This window comes from Mustela erminea, chromosome 11, assembly GCF_009829155.1.
Source record: "Mustela erminea isolate mMusErm1 chromosome 11, mMusErm1.Pri, whole genome shotgun sequence".
NCBI classification, from domain to species: Eukaryota; Metazoa; Chordata; class Mammalia; order Carnivora; family Mustelidae; genus Mustela; species Mustela erminea.
In genome coordinates, this window is record NC_045624.1 from 43,815,612 (window position 1) to 43,838,536 (window position 22,925).

Here is a 22,925-nt window from a genome sequence, read left to right on the forward strand (position 1 = left end):
TGGGGCTCCATCCCATGACCCTGACTGAGATCAGGGCTTGAGCCAAAACCAAGAGTCACCCAGGTGCCCCAGCCCTGGTCAATTTTAATCATCTTCAGGTCTTAGCCTTGCAATCTTGGAATTTCATCCCGACCACGCTCTCTCTCTCGCCAACCCCATGCAACACACGGTTTGAGTTTTCTGTGTGTTTCCATAGTTCCTTGCCCTTCTTTCATTATATATATGCATGGACTGTGGACCACAGACAACAGAGTCTGGCCCTACGCGGCTCAAGTTCAAAACCTCACTCTGCGACATAGTAGCCAAGACCCTTGGCAAATTACTTGAACTTTCCAAGCCTCCGTTTCTTCATTTGTTGTCAAGGTACCTACTTCATTGTCTTGAGAGGTTAATGAATTTCTTTGAGATTAAATGAATTCATACATTGAAAGGTCTATGGTAAGAACTGTGTGAACTCTACATAACAGACAAAAGTGTATGCTATTATTCTTTCTGTATATATCATACGACACCATGGCCCGGACTACAAGCTGTAGGACAGTGAAGGACACTGTCTTCAGGGGCAGACACTACACACACATTTGTTGATTGGATGGTAGTGCCTCCTTCTGATATCTTCCATTGTCCCACACTGCCTCACAGTGGCTGCCATGACTAGCGAGAGGAAAAGTACCAGACAACTTGTTCTAGTGGGAATTATTAATTACCATCAGCACGAGCAGGAATTTCTTCATTATCTTCTAACTAAAGAAGCAGATGAAAGAAGATATACAAATGGCCAACTAACATATAAAACGATGCTCAGCATCATTAGTCATTAGGGGAATGTGAACCAAAAGCACAGTGAGATACCACTTCATATCCCCTAGGAAAGCGAGAATAAAAAAGAAAATCGCCATTGTTGGGGGAGAATGTGGAGAACTAGGACCACTCATCCATTGCCAGTGGGAGTATAAAATGATGAAGCTGCATTGGAAAACAGTTTGGCAGTTCCTCAAAAAGTTACACAGTCACCATAGGACCCAGCAAGTCTACTCCTAGGTATAGATCCAAAAGAAAGAAAAGCACATATCCACACAAAACCCTACACACAAATGTTCATTGGCCAAAAAGTACAAGCAATACAAATGACCCACAACTGAGGAATGGATAAACAACATACGTACAGTCATACCATGGAATGTTATACACCATTAAAAAGGAATGGGGTACTGGTACATGCTACAACATGGATGAACCCTGAAAATATTATGCTGAAAGAAGCCAGATACAAATCACTACAAATTATAGGATTCCATATAGAGATAGAAAGTAGATCAGTGTTTGCCTAGGGCTGGGGTGGGGGAGGTGACCTAATGGGTCCAGCCTTTCTTTTTTGGAGTGATGAGAATGTTCTAGAATTAGACAGCGGTGATGGCTGCACAAATCTATGAATATAATAAAAACCACCAAATCGTATGCTTTAAATGGGTGAATAGTATGGTATGTGAATTATATCTCAGTAAAGCTGTTAAAAATAAAAAGAAACTACTGAAACAACAGAAAAAAGGACCATTTTTAAGCATTTGCCTATGTACCAATTTGCATGCTAAACTGCTTTTGTATATTCATTGTCCGAAATTCCAAAAAAGGCAAGAGAGGCTCTAAGTACTTTTTAAAAGATGACTTCTGGAATGAGCCTGCACAGCCTAGGGCAGAGGCTCAACAAATTGTTCTCTTTGCCTAGGTTGGTGATTCACTGAGAGAAGTGCAGGCACAGACCTGGGTTTGTAACAAAGCCTTGGGTAGGAGAGCGGACTGTAGGTTGGAGGAAAAGGTCCCTTAACCCTAAAGCTCCACTGGAGAGAAGCTGCGAACAAGTTGGGAACAAGTACTGCGATCTCAGGACAGAGATGAGGGAGGGAATCCTCGGCATGGTTCAAGGCCCCAGGGCAAAGCTGAGTGACCTGCCCACACCCAGTGGCCACCCAGTGGCCAAATATGAAGGGCAGTAGTACCTTCGAGCACAGACCCTGAACTTGGACTGTCAGGGTTTTCAGTCGGATTCCGTTTAATCAAGTTTCTTAGCCTCAGTGGCCTCAAGCGACCTCACTGGCAAAATAATGGTCCCCACCTAAAAGATCTGTTGTAAGAAATGAATGAGTTCATTGTACAGAAAGCACTTAGAACTATCCTGGCACATTGTAATAGCTCCATAATGTTAACGGCTGCTATCATCAGCTCATCGTCACCATTACCACCACCATCATCATCTACAGTGAGACGCATCATCTGATTCAACGAGCCTGTCTGTCTAAAGGCCAGGAAAGGGAGGTGGCAGACAGACATCAACATTTACTCTTGGGGTGGAGGTCTATTTGCAGAGGGGCCACTTTACACCGATTTCACGTTGCGTGAATGCGCCGGAAGGACAGGAAGTTCCAGCCTCTCTGCGCCAGGTCCTATCCAAAACTCCAGGGCCAGGCCGGCGGACCAGGGGAGCGTAAGGCTCGGTAGGCTCACCCCACCGCGGAGAGGTTTAGGGTCCCTGGGCTTTGGGGGAGAAGGAGGAGAAGGAGGAGGAGGAGGAGCGCGGGATTCGCGGGGCGGAGCCGGGGGAGGTCCGTCGGGAGGGAAAGGCCTGTCCGGAGAGAGAGAAGCGGGAGAGCCGGCGCTGCTGCCTCTGAGGCCCGGCCGGGCGTCTGGGGCGCGGTACCTGGAGTCGAACTTCTGGCCGTCGGGGAATGTCCCCACGTAGTGGTAACGCACGAAGTCGCCGCTGCGCACGGTGCGCGGGCACTCGTCGGGCACGAAGCGCCGCTCGATCTGCAGCTCCGTGTCGAGGCCCAGGCCCGCCACCGGCGCCGCCTGCCCCGTCACCCAGAGCAGTAGCAGCAGCAGCGGCGGCGGCGGGGGTCGCCAGCCCCGGGCCCTGAACCCCATCAGGGGCGTCGAGGAGAGCAGCGAGGGGCGGGCGCGGGGCGCGACGTGGAGCCGGCGAGGGCGTGCGGAACTCGGGCGGCGAGGGTCGGAGCTGGACGCGCCGCGGCGTTTGCAAACGTGGAAAAGACTGCCGGCCCTCCCCGGGCGGCAGCCGCCACCCCCTCTCTCACCGCCCGCCCCCCACCCCCCGGCCACATCCAGCGAGGGGAGGAGCCGCAGACGCGCGCCTGGGCTGGCCTGCCGCGCCCCGCGCCGCCCGGGCCCTGCCCGGCCCTGCCCTGCCCTGCCCTGCCCAGCTTGCCCAGTGAGCGGGCCCGCCAGGGGAAGCCGGCTGGCAGCTTCAGAGGGAACCTGTCCTCGAGGGAGAAATCGTGAAGTCCTCGGGACGGGGCTTCGGCCCAAAGTTGAAAAAGGAAAAGCGTTTACCAACCAGGCCAAGTGGCCGGCCTCCGCCTGTCCCTGGAGACTCTCCAGATTTAGCGCCACCAGAGGCTCCTACGTGGCCGCGGGTCGAATTACTGCTGGCTGCTTTGAGTAGGGAGGGAAATTTAGATTATTATGTTTTTTTAATTTAGTTACAAGAATGAATTCTACATGAAAAAGACTGAAAACATTCTTCAGGGGTTTTTTGTTTTTTGTTTTTGTTTTCAGGATAATACTTAAAGAGAAAGGGAGAGGCGTGTATTCTGAAACTCCCCTGATAGCTCTCCAGAGAGGGGTTTAAGTTACTGTGACTGTTCCCCAAGCCATTAGTGGATGGACTGTGAGCTAGTTCCTTTTTTTTTTTTTTTAGAGAGATACAGTGAGAGAGAGCACGAGCAAGGAGAAGGTCAGAGGGAGAAGCGGACTCCGCATGGAGCTGGGAGCCCGATGCGGGACCCGATCCCAGAACTCCGGGATCATGACCTGAGCCGAAGGCAGTCGTCCAACCAACTGAGCCACCCAGGCGTCCCTGTGAGCTAGTACTTAATAGCAAAGTAATAGCAAAGATTGCGCATGGTCCCACACACGTGACTAAGCTAGGTAGGACTTCACAGTAAAGATCCAGAAACCCCAAGAAATTCTTTTGAGTACTTAAACGAATTCTTAGCTTAGAATTGGTTGTTCTTACTTATTAAAATTTTGAACTAATGAAAGCAAATCACCAAGGCTTTCTCAGCTTTTCTGGGAAGCAAACTATCCCTATACTAAAACCTGGCAAACACAGGGAGAGAGAGAGAGAGAGAAACTGGGCACCAATCTAATTTATAGATATAACTACAAAAATAATAAAATGTGAGCAAATGTTTGTTTTTATGCGGAAAGGCGTTTTTATTATAGCACGGAACAGGACCCATAGGTAGAAAGAATTGCTGGTCGAGATTCTTAAAATTGAAAGTGAGAGAAACCCAGCTCACTTGGTTGCTGCATAGAAGTATATCCTAAGGTTTTCAGATTATTTGATGGCTTGCTATAAGGTCACTGGTTTTGGTTGGAGAACATCTGGTTTTTGCCCCCCCCCTTTTATCTTTTCCTTCTTCTTCCTTCTTCCTTCTTTTCTTTTACTTTAGGGGCATAGCTTGGTCAACAACAAAGCCTTTTGAGGATGGGAGGAAAAATTCTGGTTCAGCTTGGTTGATCTGAGACCCTTAGATTTACTTTGATTTGCATTGTGGAGTCGTCCTACTTGGGTTTGGGGTGGTTAAGCACTGGAGTCTGGCCAGGCATCCCTCTGTTTATTGAATCTCAAGGTTTCTTCATGTGATTTCTCCTCATGAGTTAATTTGGGCTTCCTCACGGTATGGTGGCTTCAGAGCAATGGAACAGCTTACATTCCTGAAGGCTTTAGGAGGAAATATTTCAAGAGAACGATGTGGAAACTATATCATCTCTTCTGATCTAATCTTAAAAATAATGAGGCATCACTTCCTATTAATGAAAGTAACTGTCCATTACTTTCTACTGGTTACAATAAAATCACTAAGGTTGGTCTAGATTCAAGGAAAGAGGCATAGAGCCCACCTCTCTATGGGAGGAGTATCAAGATCATTTGTAGGAAACAAATGAGAGAGATTATTGCAGGGGACTTGGATAATGCCATTTGCCACAATAACTAAAGTCATAAGATATTAGATTACAAATTGCAATGTCAAGTTACTAATTTACCGGAGGAGACCCACCGTTCCACTCACCCCATTACTCAGATCTGAGAAAAACAGCATTCTCCTCATATTAGGATCTGGTATAATACACTTTCAGGATGGTGCTGGGTGAGAATGGAATCAGAGCACAGAGGCTTGGTGAGTCTTGAAAGGTATTTCCTTTAAGATGGGGCCAAAATTTGCAGCATTATTTACTACAAACAAGATATGGAAACAACCTGTGTCCATCCATTGATGAATGGATAAAGAATTGAAATATTATTCAGCCATAAAAAGGAATGAAATCTTGCCATTTTTGACAACATGAATGGGCATAGACGGTATTATATGAAGTGCAATAAGTCAGACAGAAAAAGACAATACCATGATTTCACTAACATGTGGAAACTAGAAGAAAAAACAAAGCAATAGAAACAGTTTCATAGAGAACAGATTGGTGGATGCTACAGGGGTGGGGTGGGGATGTGTGAGATAGGTGAAGGGGATTAAGAGGCACAAACTTCCAGCTATAAAATAAATAAGTCACAAGGAAGAAAAATGCATCACAGGGAATATAGTCAATCATATTGTCGTAACTTTGCATGGTGACAGATGGTAACTACACATATCAAGGTAAACATTTCTTAATGTATATAAATGTTGAATCGTTATGTTGTACACCTGAAACTAATACTGTATGTCAACTACACTTCAATTAAAGAAGAAAAGATGGGGCTAGGGTTGGTCAAATTTATGCCTCATTCTCAATGGCATATTTCTCTAGTGTTCAGAACACTCGTGTGTTTATATAATTTGTGTCTTCAGCAGACAATGCTAGACAAACACCATCTATATTTTTCCCTGGTTCTCCTTTTTTAGATTCTATAGACCATCTTGTTTCTGTAATACAATTAAGTCACACTTTTTATTTCTCAATCATATCTTCCTTAGACTATATTCTCCTTGACTAGATGAAAACATCTTGCAAGACATTTACAGGCCACTTATTGGCCCAACAACTGGATTGGTTCATGCAACAGTTCCCTTTCAGAAGGAAACCAGATTTCCAAGCTCTGGGACACGTCAGTGTAACATGTGTTTCTGTTCATAGCCTTTGTGTTTTGGTTCATTTGGATTTTTTCTAATAAATATGAAGGAGGTCCTTATATATTTTAAGTATGAACGCCCCATTTGAGGGGAACATTCCCTATCCTGTTACTTTTACTTCCTTTGTGGTTTCCTCCATTATGTTAAAGCTAAAATACTGAGCGGAACTTAACATATCAGATGCATTTACAAAATACAACCTAGTTAAGCACTTTTAACAATTCGCAGCCTGGCTCCATGACTTATACTGCGACATCCTTGGGCATGTTATTTAACTCTCTCGGCTTCTTTATCTATAAAAGAAGGGTAATACATACGGGTAATAAGAGCGCTTAGTAAGTTTTTAAAGATTAAATCAACTTTTCTTACTGGCTCAGCTCAGTGATGAGCACATAAAAAGCGCTCAGTGTCTACAGCCTTCCGGCCGGCACCCAAACCTTGTCAAGATAGACTGCAGGCTGGCTCTGTCTTAACCAAGCGCTGGAAAATTAGAGAATTACTCTGAGGTGTCTTGCTCTCTTCAAAGCTGGGTGAACCCCAGCACCAAGTATCACAGCCAGTGTCTAGCCAGGGGGGCTGCAAAGCCTCCGGGTTCGGGTCCCCGGGTCCTCCCAGGGGAGGGGCGCGCGCGAGGGGGCGGGGCTCCCCGGCCGTCCCGCAGGCCTCCACCGCCCCGCTCGCGGCCGCCGCTAGGGGGCGAGCTCCGACCCCGGTCGGCCTAGCGGCGGGGCCCGGGAGCTCCCAGCGCGGACTTGGGGCCACTACACGGGAGGCAGCGGGGAGGCCTGACGGGAGGCGGGGACCACGAGGCCTCGGCGGGGACAGCGGGCCCTACTCGGGCGGGTGGCGGGAGGGGGCGCTGCGGGCCCGGCCGGCCGCGGCGTGAAGGAAGGGCCGTCTTCGCCGCCTCAGCCGCCTGAGGTGCGCCGCCGGGCCACCTCACCGGGCGGGCCGCGATGTCGTCCCGGTCGGGGCGCGACGATGCGGGGACCGGGGGAGTGCGGCGGCCGCGGGAGCCGGCCGAGCAGGAGCTGCAGCGGCGCCGGGAGCAGAAGCGGCGGCGGCACGACGCGCAGCAGCTGCAGCAGCTCAAGCACCTGGAGTCCTTGTGAGTTCCCGCCGCCCCCGCTCCTCCGAGAGGCGCTGGGTCGCGGTGAGCCGGCGCCGCGGGGCCGCGGGAGGCTGGGTTCCCGGGGACCCGTGCGGCGCTGGCGCCCGGACTTGCAGTCGCGCCTCCGCGGGGAGGGAAGGGCCGTTCCCCCGGCGCGCCGAGCGGCCTGGCCCGGCAGGGGAGCTCGGGCTTTATTCCCCGCCCGAGGTCGTGCGGCCGCGGCTCTGCGTGGCGCTGAGGACCGTGCGGCACTCCGTGGTCGCTGGGTGGGGAATTGGGGACTGAACACGCGGCAGGTGCGGTGAGCGCTGCCGTCCTGCCCTTTCAGGGTGGTCGGTTCACGGGGCCCGCCGGGCACCGGATAACCCCCCATTCTCTTCATCTGCCGCTGAGAAGGGAAGAGAACACGCCGTCCTCTACCGTTAGTGCAGTGGGGAGGAGAGGGCTGGAGAATGGGGTGACGGACCTGTCCCTAAAGATCCCAAAGACGGAAGAGTGTTCTCTTCAGTCCTGAGGGCTTTTACCAGCAAGACGGGTGGGGGCTACAAAGAGGCCAATTCCAGCTCAGCCAAAAGAATTAGGACCAGAGTCTCCTGGGGTTGCTGGTCAGCATGGCCTGACCGAAAGGGGCGCCGTGCGCCCCCAGCTCCAGCGGGATCAGGGAGAGTCTGGAAGCCGCGGGAGGAGGGCGGATTGGAAAGGAGACTGAAACCTCAGGTAGGAGGTGGAGTCATGACCTTTCAGTTCTTTTCTGTGATTCTGTGTTTCTTTAGTTAGCTGGCAGACTTGTAAGATTGGTGCTCACGGAGTTCTTCCATACATACTTCGATTCTATTTCAGGCGCTCGCATTACCTAAGCTAAGATGATGATGATGTAAGGAATAATCCACAAAGGACTCAGATTCTTTATAATTAACCTGGGAGCTTTGACACAAAATGCATTGCACTGTTGGAGGCTGGCCTGCTCTTTTCAGTGTGACCCTTGAGCCATCAACTACCTTCCTTTATATTTGTGAGAACAGTTGTAAATGGGATTTTTTAGGGAATGTGATTGCTAAAGATTTCACAATGTGTAGTTCCATCACACTCCTTTTCATCTTGGCAATAACAATTACATATTTTTCAGGAATTTGGATTTCTGTTTAATTGGCCATATGTTGTTTTTGTACAACTCCTGTGGCTCATAGGATGTATTACTGGATTATTGGATTCATAGACTACTACCAAACTCCCTTTGGTCTCTGTGCATAAGCCATGGCATCAGTATTTTAAATGAATGGCTTCAGATGAACTATATCATTTCTCCAATTTGTGCAGATTTCCATTGTTCTCCTAGATTATGTCACCATGTTGTGTTGGAAAATATTTTAAGCATTTGCTTTGGAAAATCACTGTACCACACCTTAGAAGCTAAATCTATTCATGCCTAGTTGTTTACTATGTAGTCTTCATGGGGCAGATCCTCCTCTGCTCAGAAAAACTCCAGATTAGAGACTCATGGCATTTGTTATTTACTCCCTGCCCTGTTTTCTTCCACCTCTGTTGCCCCAGATCTTGGCCTCTGTGATGCTAGTGCTCCAGTCCGGAGGTGCCTCATAAGGTTCTTGAGAGCATGGACTTGTCTTCAGCAAAGGACTGAAGCCAGCATTGTGAAGTGTGTGGGATAAGTCAGTTGCCCAAAGTATACAGTGAGAATGAATCGTAATTCAAACTAAAGGTTTTTACCTCCAAAGCCCATGAGGTTTCTACCCTGCCTCACTTTCCTTCTGCAGGATTCACATTAACGCTGATTTAAAACTGAAAAATTCTCTTGCTAGAATTCTACCTACTCCAAGAAGTTAGATTATTTCCTTGTATCAGGACAATTATAAAGATGTATTGTCATTTCTGAGTGCAGTTTTCTTTATTTTATTTTATTTGTCAGAGAGAGAGTGTGTGTGTACATGCACAAGCGGGGGTGGGGGGGCAGCAGGCAGAAAAAGAAGCAGGGCCCCCGCTGAGCAAGGACCCTGGGATCATGATCTGAGTCGAAGGCAGATGCCTAACCAACTGAGCCACCCACGTATCCTGAGAGCAGTTTTCATTTCATATGTTTTTTGGATTTAACTAGTTATATCCTTATGCCCTTAGTTCTCCCTTCTAGTACCTAACAACATGCCTAGCACAATATTTGATTACTTCTACAAGGAGTAAGCTTTTATATGGAATCTTTAATACTACCTGAATATCAAATTTAGTTTTGCCTATTGTACCCGCTCTTTTTTTCTAGTAGGAAAATATCAAGTTAGGGCTAGAATGGAGGTTATATTCCTCAAACTATTACAGAAATAGCATTATTAAAACAGAAATCTAGCATATATAACTCTATAGCAGATATGAACTCTTAATAGCATATTTTTGGCTCCATTTTTCTTTCTTAGTCCTAAGTTACCTTGGTTTTTCTTTCAGAAATATATTAACCTGTGTTTATACCGACAGAGCTGTAATGTAGTTACCACTGATTTAATTTTCTTTTGCAATTAAAAAGCATTTTGCAAGTTAATGCATGTAGATTTGAATAGAATGAAAAACAAAGATCTCTTCCATTTATTATCCTTAGTTCCTTTCCCTAGGGGCAAGCATGTAATTAGTTTCTTTGCTATCCTTTAGAGGTACCTAAAAGGTATGTATCTGTGTGGCCATATATAGTCTCTTTCTTCCCATGCACACAAATAGAAACTCACCAAATACATTGTTTTGTTCCATATCTCCTCCCCCCACTTTGTTTTTTTTTTAATTTAAACTGTTATGGAGCTTGCCCCATGTCAATATATAATTCACTTTTTAAAGATTTATTGATGTGTATCTGTTCATAAATGTAAATCTGTTCATTATAGAACACCTAATTACTCACCCTTGCTTCACCATCTGGGTGCAGCAATGTTGAATCTCTCACATTTCCAAGTTTCTAGAATCTTTTCACAATTTTAAGCCAGCTGCTATGCCCAGATGTCCTCAGTAAAATGTTCTTTGTGGGGGTGCTAAATGGACCCAGGATGTTTGGTTATCACGTTTCTTTTTTTCATTCTTATTTTCCTTCATGGTCCCATAGGCATTCACAGTTAAAAGCCAAATAAACACCCACGTGGTGTATGTTCTAGCTAGAAGTGGGTCAGCACTGAAAAGTGAACATGAGCATTTGGTACTAATTATCCAGATTTGGAGTCCAGAAGCCTTTTGGGGCAATTCCGGCAGAGTAATGGGAAGTGAAAATGAATTGGTTGCATAGGCATGTTGTATATGTTCCCTTGGCGGGGGTGGTCTGAGAGCTCAAAGGAAAAGTCCATTCCCTGCTTACTCTAGCAGCATTCTTGCTGAATGCTGCCTGTCATCAGGCACCGGGCAAGGGTGCTGGACCCTGGGTCCAGTGAGGCTGTCAGAGAGCTGAGGAGCAGATGGCTCACTCTGCAGGCAGGGTGGTGGGCAGGATTTGAACCAGGATCTGCAGGGAAATGGGAGAGGAAGCCTCTAGGACAGATCAACTCCATTTCCTTCTCTTCCAACAGTCCCTCCTGCCTCCCCCGCTCATGCTGCCCCCAACCAAGTTAGAAAAGACTTCTTAACCTCCTCCCCCATGCGCCTCTTCAGTGTTGATTAAGTGGATGTTTTGCTAGGTAAATAACCTGACAGCTGTGACAGTTTGGAATCATGATTAGCTCACAGGTCTTCTTGAACATTTCCCCTGCAATCTCTTACTTTCTCTTCTTCAACAATAAAGTCACTGTGCTCCGACACCTAGTTATTACCTCAGTGAATTTCAGTTCTGGATCTCTGCAGGATGTGGTATAGCATCAGTTTATTTATATGGGATCTCTGACTGCTGGGCATATTTTATTAACTGCTTTCGATTTAATGTACTTTTAAGGTTTTACTAAAAATATCCTTTTTATTTTGGCCTACAGTTGCTTTTTGCTCACTAAAATGTGTTACATTCCTGTTAACATGATTGATGATGTTTTTTTCTTTTCATTTCTAGTTATGAAAAACCTCCTCCTGGGCTTATCAAGGTCAGTGTGAAGTTTGTGCGTTTGGTCATCCTCTTAGACATATTTGACTCAGTGCTCAGGCTCAGTAACTTGTTATGAAAACTTGTTGCATGTGATTTTGAACGTCCTTTTATGGAACCCTGCTTCTTCCTGCAGATGCCAGTCGGTTCATACACTTTGGGCTTTCTGTGTGCAGCCTGTGCCTTTGTAGAAATGTAACCAGCCGTGTGTCTGTTCCCTAAGAAACGGTGGCAGGCCCGCATGTTCCTCGGCGCTCAGTCCCCTTCTCCCTCCCTCTCTCTCGCTGTGGCTGCATCTTCTCACAGCTGTGCTCCTTCTCTGACTTGCTGCTGGTTTCCTGAGTATCATTAGCTCAGAGAACAGTAGTCTCTGGGGAAACTGGAAGGTCTCCTGGTCCAGCCTCTGGTGCAGGACACCCCCCTGTCTACCTCCACCCCTGGCAGCACCTGGCCCCAGAGTTCAGTCTCTGCAGAAGGAAGACCTAGAGGGCTCGGTGGAGGCCAGAACAGCTTTCTTCTTGCTCACATTCAATGAAAAGAAAAGATTGTTACAAAACCTTCTTCCATTATAAATTTAATATTCATGGGAACTGAAAACAATCAGATGGTTAAAAAAAAAAGCACCTTAATTGTGTAACGAAGTTATTTGGTGGTAAAACACACTTCATAAATACAGCAGATATGAGATTATAAAATGTAACAGTGGTTTCCAAGGGATAATAATTGTTTTTAGTTTAACATGTTATTTTTATTATTTTAAAAAATCTTGTTTAACTCTGTACTTTGCTTTATTCCACAAGGCCTTTAAGGTAGCAGAAAAGTTTGTGATTGAATCTAATTTTTGTGATCTAGAATCAGGATTTGGAGCTCACAGATCATTCTTAAGTGAACGATACTAGTAATATCATTTTTAATCATTTTCATGACATAGTTCTTCTGGTACATTTATTTCTGGTTTTTTCTGTCAGGTATAATTTGTCTTTCTTTCTAGTACTTGAGAGGGTGACTTAGGATGATATGGGCATGTCTAGCCCATGAGAAAGCCAGGCAGTGCTGTGTTCTGAAGCAGGTAGGAGAGAATTCCTGGGCTTTTTTGCCATGTCGTGTACATGCTGTTTCGTTTTTTAGGAAGCTGAGACTAAGCCAGAAGACTGTATATCAGATGTACCAGGCAATGAAAATGCCAGGGAATTTCTGGCTCACGCACCAACAAAAGGACTTTGGATGCCACTGGAGAAAGAAGTCAAAGTTATGCAGTGTGAGTACAGGAGAGTTGCAAGTAACGCTCTTCTGTACACGCAAGTTATACACCACGATTTACAAAGCGTGTTTACTTTTTTGTTGTTGCTATTTAATTTGTTCTCACCGCAGCCCTGTTAAGTCAAGGCATAATCTCTGTTTTATAGTTAAGGAAGCCGATCTGCATATGTGTTAGTAGTTTGAGGTAAGAGGTAGAGGAGAACTTTAACTCCAGAGCTTCTGACTCGAAGGGCAGTCAGTGGTCGCCCACAGGACCATAGCTGCCTTTGGAGTTCACTCTTCGGCAATACTCCAGTAACAAAAAGGATATTCCGTAGTAGAAATGCCAGGAAGGACAAGGGATGTATTGGAAGGCAGGTCCCTTTGGGTCTTGCATCATCATTCACCACACACCCCCGTATCAGTGGTGTTAAGGTTTCAACCATGTAACCTGGAAAGAGCTGTGAGCCCAGAGGGTGGGTCCACAATGGTGTGTTGTTCTTGCATGCCCCCACCCCACCAGGGCCACAACACTTTTCATCTAGCATAAGATGGTATTTGAAGAAAGGGTACTGCTACCTTTTAAAGACATTTGTTTGTCCAAAGATTCTTCATACACATAATTAAAATAGTTTCCAGTCTCTTTTTCTCCATTTCCATTTATAGATTTTTTTTACTTTATTTTGATATTTATCTCATATGTCTAAGATCACATATTTATTGATTTTTCAGGTTTAGGTGTTATTTGTTGACATTGTACAATGGAAGATGAGAATTTAGCTCTCTCCTGGTCTTACCACACACATCTACCCTTATTATATCCCATCTTCCCCAAAATGGTTTTTTCATAATTTTGGTTAGATAAGTCTTTGATGTTTATTTCATTATGATAATATCCAGAGCTGAATCATATAGTAAACTGATTACTTTTCATTTCATGCATCCTGAAGACTTCCCTCCTTTCCCCTGGATTAATGGTTGTCTTGTTTTTTGGTATTTGTGTGTGCATGTGTGCATTTTGTTTTATTCTGTTATTGGTTTTGGCTTCCATGTACTGATTTTTACTCCAATTGTTCTAAAGGTTCAATCTTAAGAACTTCACATGCTTAAGGCATTCTGTTAATTTCATCCTTTGACAATGGTTGCTCCCATGCTTGTCATCCAGAGATCTCCCTTCACTTTGGGTTTTGAATTGAATGTTTGCGTCCCTGTACAAATTCATATGTTGAAGCCCTAATCTCCAGTGGGATGGTATTTGGAGATGGGGTCTTTGGGTAGTGATTAGGATTAGATGAATGATGAGGATGGCTCTGATGATGTGTTAGTCCCCCCCTTTTTTTTTTTTTAAGATTTTTTATTTTATTTATTTGACAGAGAGACATCACAAGCAGGCAGAGAGGCAGGCAGAGAGAGAGAGAGGAGGAAGCAGGCTCCCTGCCGAGCAGAGAGCCCTATGCAGGACTCGATCCCAGGACCCTGAGATCATGACCCGAGCCGAAGGCAGCGGCTTAACCCACTGAGCCACCCAGGTGCCCAATGTGTTAGTCCCTCTTAAGAAGAGACCAGAGAGCTTGCTGTCTCCAGTGTGAGGACACGCTATGAGAGGACATAGCTGTCTACAAGTCAGTAGAGTAATCATCAGAAAACAACCTTGTTGGCATCCAAATTGGAGATTTCCAGTGTCCAGCACTGTGAGAAAATAAATTCCTATTTTGTGTTAGGGGAACCCTGAATTAAGACAACATCTTAGTGTCTTAGTGTCAAGCTAAGTTTCCCTTAGCTTCTTTCCTCTGTTGAATCTTCTGTTTCCTGTATGTTGAGTCATCTTTTTTGTTATGATCTCTTGTTATGTTGGAGCCAAGACCATTAAATGGGGAAAGGACAGTCTTTCTTTAAAAAAAAAAAAATAGTTATTCCCATGCAAAAGAATGAGTTGGACCCTTATCTAATACCATATACAAAATTTAACCTTAAGTGGATCAAAGACAAGTGTAAGACCTAAAACTATAAAGTCTCTTAGAAGAAAACATAGGGCAAAGCTGTACAAAATTGGATTTGGCAGTGATTTCTTGGATCAAACACCAAAGGTACAAGCAACAATCAAAAAAAGGGACAAATTTGACTTCAAAATTTTGTGAATAAAAACCTTATCAATAGAGTAAAAAGGCAGCTTTCAGAATGGGAGAAAATATTTGCAAATCATATCTCATAAAGGATTATATCTATAATATATAAAGAACTCCTAAAAATAATGAAGAGACAATCTGATTAAAATTTGGTAAAGGACTTGAATAGACATTTCTCTAAATAAGGCATATAGATATCCAGTAAGCTCATGAAACGATTCTCAGTATCAGTAATCATTAAGGAAATACAAATCAAATCTACAGCGAAATATCACCTCATACCCATTAGGATGAGTATTAATAAAAAAAAAAACAGAATGTAACAGATGTTGGCACATGGACACAGCCTTCTAGCTTCCCAGGATTGTGTCAGAATTTTTGAAAGCCCTCTATGGACATCCCACTCCCCAGATCTTTCACATTTTTAGCTGGGTTACTGTTTATCAAATGATATCACAGCCATTGGCAACTATGATGTTAAACAATTCCAGGTGGTTGTTTTCAACAAATATCCTGAGGGATTGGGCTTTAGGAAGAGCTGTATGACTGGTTACATAGCAACAACATGCTGTCAGTGTGGCTCTATGCTCTGGGATTAGGGTTTTTTGGGGGGCTCGTAACCTGGTCTTACCCCCTTGAGGGTTGAGGACTCTTGCTTTTCATAGCTGTCATGGTTGCAAGGCTGTTGGTTTTTAAGATTATTATGGAGATCAGGAGAGAGGGCTGGGAGTAGGTCTGGTTAAAATGCCAGAAATCCTGCTGTTCTTACCAAACTTCACTAGCTTTTCTTGAATGAATGCTCCTCAGATTGTGGCAAACCTTTGGTTAATTTCTAGAGTTTCAAATAAGTTGATTTGGGCAAGTTTACAACTATTTCCAGTGCTTTTATAGAGGTCACTTGGGCATTCTTGAAGTGCTTCCTGGCTTATTCCTTTTGAAAAGAATCTTCTTCATTGTCATTTTTATGGGATGTCAGGAAGAGAATTAAAGCAAGTAAAAATGTGTTTAGTTTGTCATCTTTACTTGGAAATCTACAGGTTTGTGGTTTTTTATTTTTTTATTTTTTTTTAAGTTTGAAAACCACTGCTCTGTTTTATGAGGTGGTTACTCATATTATTTATTTTAGAGAATGGGAATGAGCATGGTTAAGTGGGAGAAGAGACGGGCAGAAGGATAAAACCTTGAAGCAGACTACCTGCTAGCCCAGAGCCCTACCCAGGGCTTGATTTTACAACACATGAGCTCATGACCTGAGCCAAAATCAAGAGTCAGATGCTTAACAAACTGTACCACTCACGTGCCTCCATTTCAATTACCATTTTATTGTTACTTGCATTGACTTGGAAAATAAGTGTCTGGATTGGGACCATAGCCAGTTTTACTCACTTCTAATTTTCAAGGGCCTGCAGGGGACATAATGATGTGTTGATATGGTCATATAATTTTGTGAAATTTGCCAAGGCAAGATATTTTTTTTTCCTAAAGAACCCCCACCATAATTTAAACTCAGGCCCCACAAAATTTTGACTCATCCCAAATGGGGTAAAAGACACATGTACATGTACATCCTTTCATTGATTTTCCTGATTGTAGTGTTATCTAGAACAGTGGTTCTCAAACTTTAATATGTCTATGAATCACCAACTAATCTTAAAATTCTTGTGTGTTTCCACATTTCTGGGATGGGTCTAACACTATGCATTTCTAACAGTCTCCCGTGTGTTGCTGATTTTGCTTGCCCATGACTGCATTTTGAATAACAAGAATCACCTTCCCTTTAACAGTAACAGAATTCTGAACACCAAGAACTTTGGTTTGAAGGAGTATAATCCTTCTTTCCTGAACTTTAAATTTCTGGGGAGTTAAAGACCGGGACAGCTCAGAGGCAATCAACAAAGAATCTCCAGATTTCATTCTTTTTTAATGGTTTCCTGTATCCAACCCTCAGAATTAAAAGGGAACATCCCTTCTCTTCACTTCATACTTTGAGTACCTGTCAGCACAGAGCAGACCTGGCTGATCTTACTCCTGTTTCTTGCTTCCTGACTTCCTTGGTTGGAGTTCCTTAATGTCCAAAAACAGAGGGTCTCACTTAGCTCACCACTCATATGACTTCCTGATTGCCTCAAATCCAGACGTTTTTTTTTTTTTTTTTAAAGATTTTATTTATTTATTTGACAGACAGAGATCACAAGTAGGCAGAGAGGCAGGCAGAGAGTGAGAGAGGGAAGCAGGCTCCCTGCTGAGCAGAGAGCCCGATGCGGGACTCGATCCCAGGACCCCGAGATCATGACCTGAGCCGAAGGCAGCGGCTTAACCCACTGAGCCACCCAGGCGCCCAAATCCAGACGGTTTTGAGAGGATGAAAACAGGTGAGGGAAGTAACAAGGATCTCACCCATTCCTGCTTTTTTCACCACTTCATTTTTCCCACATCAATGCCTGATGCCAAGTCTGTAGTCACTGAAATTCCATGAAGGTGTGTGTTTCCCTCTTTTGCCCAGGAATGTGTGTGTGCATTTTCTTATTATGCCTCCTCCCAGTTCCTCATTAGGGCCGTCTTCTTCTAATAATAAACCTTTTTACAAAGGACGGGTTCACCTATTCAGCAGGTGAGGCTATATTAGAGTGCTAATGGAATTAACATTGTAAGATAATTTCTGATTTGCTTTAATTAAAGGTGAGGGATTTTTTTGTAGTTATTTACTCAATCAGAGAAAGAAGCTATTTGCTCTAGTGTCTAAAATTGTAAATGAGAATCAAGAGTCTCTTGATGAATAGAAGAGACCTCCCCTTTGAAAAATACTATAAGCTACAGCCTAAAAACAATTTCACTCTATAGTACTTTTACATTGGATTACTTAATACCTATCTGGTGAGGTGATATTTATTCCTAAAGCTACATGAATAAAGATTATTTGGGGAAGCAATTAGTTCCCCTTTATTTCCTAGGATCTTACATGGTTTATCCACTCATTGCATTTGCTTTTAGAATTGGAGTTTAATGAAGAAAAACTTTAAGATGATCTACTGATACTTCATCTTCATTAAATGAAATTGTTATCTTACAGACATATTTCCCTTTTTCCTTTGTTTTTAGGTTGGCGGTGTAAACAGTAGGGTCACCGAACAGGCAACAAAGAATGCCCTTTTTTTATCAAAGGCAACCAGAAGTTAGAACAGTTCAGAGTAGTAAGTAGAACCCCACCTTGTCAATTTACATTCCTCAAAAATAGTAGATATTAATGAAACAGGCAGTAATCAGTGAACTGGAAGTTCACGTAAAATACATTCACAGAAGCTTTTTCGCCAGAGTATCTGGTGTTGACTACATCTCTTATTAAATTACATTTGTGTGACAGTTAACAAAAAACTAAGTTTTTATTAAAGTGTATTTGTTTATACTTTGGGAATGATTCTTTTTCTAAAGCAGACTTTGTTAATTATTCAATCACTTGTTTTAACTTATATAAAAACTCATGTTTCATGAGTTTTCATGAGGGTTTTTGTTTCCCAGTCTTTAAAGACTAGATGTCTTTAAGTTATAAGCTAGAAGGGCAGTGGGTTGAGCCTCTGCCTTCAGCTCTGGTCATGATCTCAGGGTCCTGGGATCAAGCCCTGCATCGGGCTCTCTGCTCGACAGGGAGCCTGCTTCCCTCTCTCTCTCTCTGCCTGCTTGTGATCTCTGTCAAATAAATAAATTAAATTTAATTTAAATAAATAAAGAAATTATAAGCTAGAAGTGTTATATAAATTGTATATGCTCTTTAGTTGACAGTAAAATAGTATATCATTCCCTTACTTTATTTTAATAATGTCTAAGTATACTGAGATTATCAGCATATATCAAACTGGGGCCAACATTCACTAAAGTTTTTAAGACATTTAAAACATTGTGGGGCAGGAGTGCCTGGGTGGCTCAGTAGTTTAAAGACTCTGCCTTCAGCTTGGGTCATGGTCCTGGGGTTCTGGGATCGAGCCCCGCATCGGGCTCTCTGCTCGGTGTCCTCCCCCTCTCTGCCTCCTTATGATCTCTGTCTGTCAAATACATAAATAAAATCTTTAAAAAAAAATATTGTGGGGCAACTGGGTGGCTCAGTTTGTTAAGCATCTGCCTTCAGCTCAGATCGTGATCCCAGGGTCCTGGAATTGAGCCTCACATCAGTCTCCCTGCTCAGCGGAGAGTCTGCTTCTCCCTTTCCTTCTGCCCCTCCCCCGGCTCATGCTCTCTCTCTCTTTCTCAAATAAATAAACTCTTTTTAAAAAAAAAAGACATTTAAAACATTATGGCTTTAATTATCTGAAATTATTTAATATTAATTATTTAATAATTATTTAATAATCTGAAATTATTTAATAACCTAGGTGGAATGTCAGTTTTTATAGATACTATGTAAAATACAGTTTGGTGATAAATCTCAAAAACTTTGAAGATAATTGTATTTTTTTTGGCTCAGAATTCCCATTTAAGAAATTTAAGGATATAAGAGAAAAATCAATATGTACATAACTGTTTATGAATAAGGATATGTATATATAAGGATAATTCTTATAATTTATGATTAAAACAATGTAAACAAAAGAAAAATGGTAAACTTAATAGTCCAACATATCAACATAAATTTCTGTAAATGCAGATTACTTAGTCATTAGAAATTGTTATTTACATATTTTGAGATTTTATTTTTAAGTAATCTCTACACCCAGCCAGGGGCTAGAACTCACAACCCTGAAATCAAGAGTTGCATACTTTATTGACTGAGCCAGCCAGGTACCCCAGGAATTATGTTTTAGAGGACATAATGTCAGGCACCTGGGTGGCTCAGTTGGTTAAGCATCTGCCTTCAGTTCAGGTATGATCCCAGGGTCCTGAAATCTAGCCCCACATATAGCTGCCTACTCACTGGGGAGTCTGCTTCTCCCTACACCCTGCTTGTGCTCTTTCTCTCACTCTCAAATAAATAAATGAAATCTTTAAAAAAAAGACGTAATGTTATGGGAAAATACTCACAAAGACATAGTGAAAAACAATAGAGTTGTGTATATAAGAGGATTATAGTTTTTCATAAATTACTAATAATGATTGAAAGAAAGAGATCAAATGTTAATAGTACCTCCCCAGGAAAGGAGGTAATAGGGTCTTTTTAAAAGATTATTTACTTTGAGAGAAAGAGAGTGTGTGTACATGTGCACACAAGTTGGGGGAGGGACAGAGGGGAGAATTTTCACGCATACTCCCTACTGAGTGCGGAGCCCAATGTGGGGTTCAATCTCATAACCTATGAGATCATGACCTGAGCAGAAACCAACTGACTGAGCCACCCAAATGCCCCAGTAGGTTTTAGTTTGTCTTGCAGGGCTTGAACTCACAACCTCGAGATCAATACCTAACCTGAGATTTTTTTTTTCTTTTTTTTTTTTAGATTTAGAGTTGGACATTTAACCAACTGAGCCACCCAGGTGCCCCACTTGTTTGTTTTTTTTTTAAGATTTCATTTATTTATTTGACAGAGAGAGACAGCAAGAGAGAGAATACAAGCAGGGGGAGTGGGAGTGGGAGAAGTATGTTCTTATGTTTATGTTCTTATAAAGGATATTTCAATTATAATCTATATTTTTCTAATTAGAAAGTCCTTTGTCACAGCCCTCAGCAGGTTTGCAGTGATAATAACCCTTAGGAAGGATTAGAACATGTTAAATATAAAATTATACCAAATAGGAAAAAAAAAACTGGTTTCAGTCAAATATGGATTAAATTTTTATTTAACTAATAATGCATGGAACCTAACGCAACCTTAACCTTTTCTCATCCTCAAGGCACAGGAAGATCCCATGTATGACATCATACGAGAGAATAAAAGACATGAAAAGGATGTAAGGTGAGATGGCCCTGGTGCTAACAATACCCCCTTAAAGTCTGAAATTATATAAAGTTGGAAACAACCGTTCTAGTATTAGATGAGTGGTTTGGTGACTATGGTACTTCAACTGTGAACTATTTGGAAGGCAGGAGTCATCACAGGAAAGGCCAGTGGGTAGGGAACCTGTAGGCCAGCTTCATTTCACTTAGGTTAGCTTAAAGCAGTGGGCTTGGTCCTGCCTGCTTACACCTGATAGTTGATGTTGACAGTTGTAACTTAGTTTATCTTCTCCAGTGTCTTTACAGAGCTGAGCTTTTTTTTTTTTTTTAAGATTTTATTTATTTATTTGAGAGAGAGACAGTGAGAGAGAGCATGAGCAAGGAGAAGGTCAGAGGGAGAAGCAGACTCCCCGTGGAGCTGGGAGCCTGATGCGGGACTCGATCCCAGGACTCCGGGATCATGACCTGAGCCGAAGGCAGTCGTCCAACCAACTGAGCCACCCAGGCGTCCCAAGCTGAGCTATTCTTAAAAATTATCCTTAGAGGGGCGCCTGGGTGGCTCAGTGGGTTAAAGCCTCTGCCTTCGGCTCAGGTCATGATCCCAGGGTCCTGGAATCGAAACCCACATCAGGCTCTCTGCTCAGCAGGGAGCCTGCTTCCTCCCCTCTCTCTCTGCCTGCCTCTCTGCCTACTTGTGATCTCTGAGCCAGATCTTGCTCATGAGCAAGTGTCCTTCCCTCACCATCGTCTGTTGCTGCTTTCATCATTCTGGGTCCCAGGAACACCTTATTCCTACTTTATGCCACTTTCCCTGGGGATTCCCCCTCTTTTTTTAATTTTAATTTTTTAAATTTTTTAAAGATTTTATTTATTCGATAGTGGGTGTGTGTGCACATGAGTAGGGGAGGGGCAGAGGGCAAGGAAGAGCAGGCTAAGTAGGGAGCTCCACGTTGGGGCCCATCTTAGGACCCTGGGATCATGACAGGCTGACGCTTAATGGACTGAGCCACCTCGGCGTCCCGCCCCTCTCTTTAAAGTATACATAATGCAGGCCAGGTTGACTCTTTCTCCAGCTTTCTTCAGTTAGTGCTTCTAGTCTTGGCCTTAGAAAATTTATCTCAGTAACACAATTGGCCCAGATTGGAATGGCCAGGATCTGTCAATACTGAAAATTATAAGGCAGGTAAATTCAGCCATGTCTTACACCTACCCTTGGCATCCTAGCTCAACATGCAGCAGGAAATTCTCCTTGCAGGAATTTTCTTCCTCCTGCAGGAAACCCATTCATCATAAACATACTCAATGGCAATACGGGAGAATAATATAGCTGACTCTCAAACTTATGGTGCAGCAAAATCACCTGGGGGGTTGTTAAAGCAGATTCCTGTGTCTTAACCCCTAGAATTTTAGAATTTCTGATTACTAGGTCTGGAGTGGACTGGACAATTTGCAGTTGTGACAAATGCCCAAATGATGCTGACACTGTTGGTCTGGGGGCCAGACTTAGAGAACCACTGCTCTAAATGTTAAACCTCTTCCTGGTTTGTTTTTGTTATTGTTATTGTTTTTGTTGTTTTTAATTTAATTTTTTTCAGTGTAAACTTCTTCCTGAAGCCTTCCTCCACTTCCTGCTTTAATTGAAATCTTGTGGCGCCCCTGGGTGGCTCAGTCCATTAAGTGTCTGCCTCCGGCTCAGGTCATGATCTCAGGGTCCTGCGATTGATTCCCTTATTAGTCCCCTGCTTAGCAGGGAGCCTGCTTCTCCCTCTCCACTCATGCTCTCTTTCACTGTCTCAAATAAATAAATAAAATCCTTGAAAGAAAGAAAGAAAGAAAGAAAGAAAGAAAGAAAGAAAGAAAGAAAGAAGGAAAGATATCTTGCCATCTAGTGCAACCCTTGCAAGTTAATTCCTGTCTCTTCTCTCTCACTCCAGGTTTCTCTGTCTACTGTTTCTGGCCTAGGTTCCATGGTCCTTTACTTCAGTCTGTCATATCCCTCGACCTGTAGTCTTTTTGCCCAGTTTACCCAGAAGAACCTCAACCTAATCTCTTTTTCCTCTGCTCCAACTCCCAGACTGCTGAGCCTATCAAGCTGATCAAAGTTCTTCATCCCAGAATCCTCTCCTTTCAGACTCAGTACTCTCCAGTCCTACTTAGGAAAGGAAGAGAAGTCACCAGACCTCCTTCTACCAAGGTATCTATCAACCTGTCATTGCGGTTGTGGTAGGCAGAATTATAAAATAGCCTCCAAAATTTTTTGCCCAAATCTGTAGAAATGTTACTATAATGGATTTTACCCCCATGATTAGATTATAATACACAGTTGACCTTTTCAAAGGGTGCAGGGCTGTATGGTGTGGCCTCTTACCCCAGTTGAGACAACCCTGCAGGATCAT

At 43.4% G+C, this 22,925-nt stretch overlaps 3 protein-coding genes across 6 annotated transcripts in view; 2 read left to right on the forward strand and 1 right to left on the reverse strand.

The window, feature by feature from the left end:
• The window catches only part of FKBP9 (FKBP prolyl isomerase 9), a 39,048-nt gene extending 35,660 nt beyond the window's left edge, over positions 1-3,388 (reverse strand). Inside the window, exon 1 of one of the 2 annotated variants that reach the window (XR_004277109.1) lies at positions 2,696-3,388. Coding sequence is in view for 1 of the 2 variants with exons in the window: in XM_032306008.1 (XP_032161899.1) it covers positions 2,696-2,922 (227 nt within the window). In the remaining variant the exon portion in view is untranslated. The remainder of the gene's footprint in view (positions 1-2,695) is intronic. The other variant, XM_032306008.1, reaches the window with a different exon arrangement.
• Positions 1-22,925, forward strand: part of LOC116569631 (retinitis pigmentosa 9 protein) — a 177,383-nt gene that overhangs the window by 151,011 nt on the left and 3,447 nt on the right. The window lies entirely within an intron of this gene.
• Positions 6,598-18,223, forward strand: LOC116569632 (retinitis pigmentosa 9 protein-like). Of its 3 annotated transcripts, none has more exons than XM_032306017.1 (4): positions 6,598-7,302; positions 11,276-11,306; positions 12,434-12,563; positions 17,770-18,223. In XM_032306017.1, the coding sequence occupies exons 1-4, from the start codon at positions 7,131-7,133 to the stop codon at positions 17,845-17,847; spliced, it is 411 nt and encodes a 136-aa protein (XP_032161908.1). In that variant the 5' UTR covers positions 6,598-7,130; the 3' UTR covers positions 17,848-18,223. The 3 variants fall into 3 exon arrangements, with proteins under 3 accessions (XP_032161908.1, XP_032161909.1, XP_032161910.1); XM_032306018.1 differs by having other exon boundaries at positions 6,626-7,257; XM_032306019.1 differs by lacking the exon at positions 17,770-18,223 and adding an exon at positions 16,455-16,799 and having other exon boundaries at positions 6,626-7,257.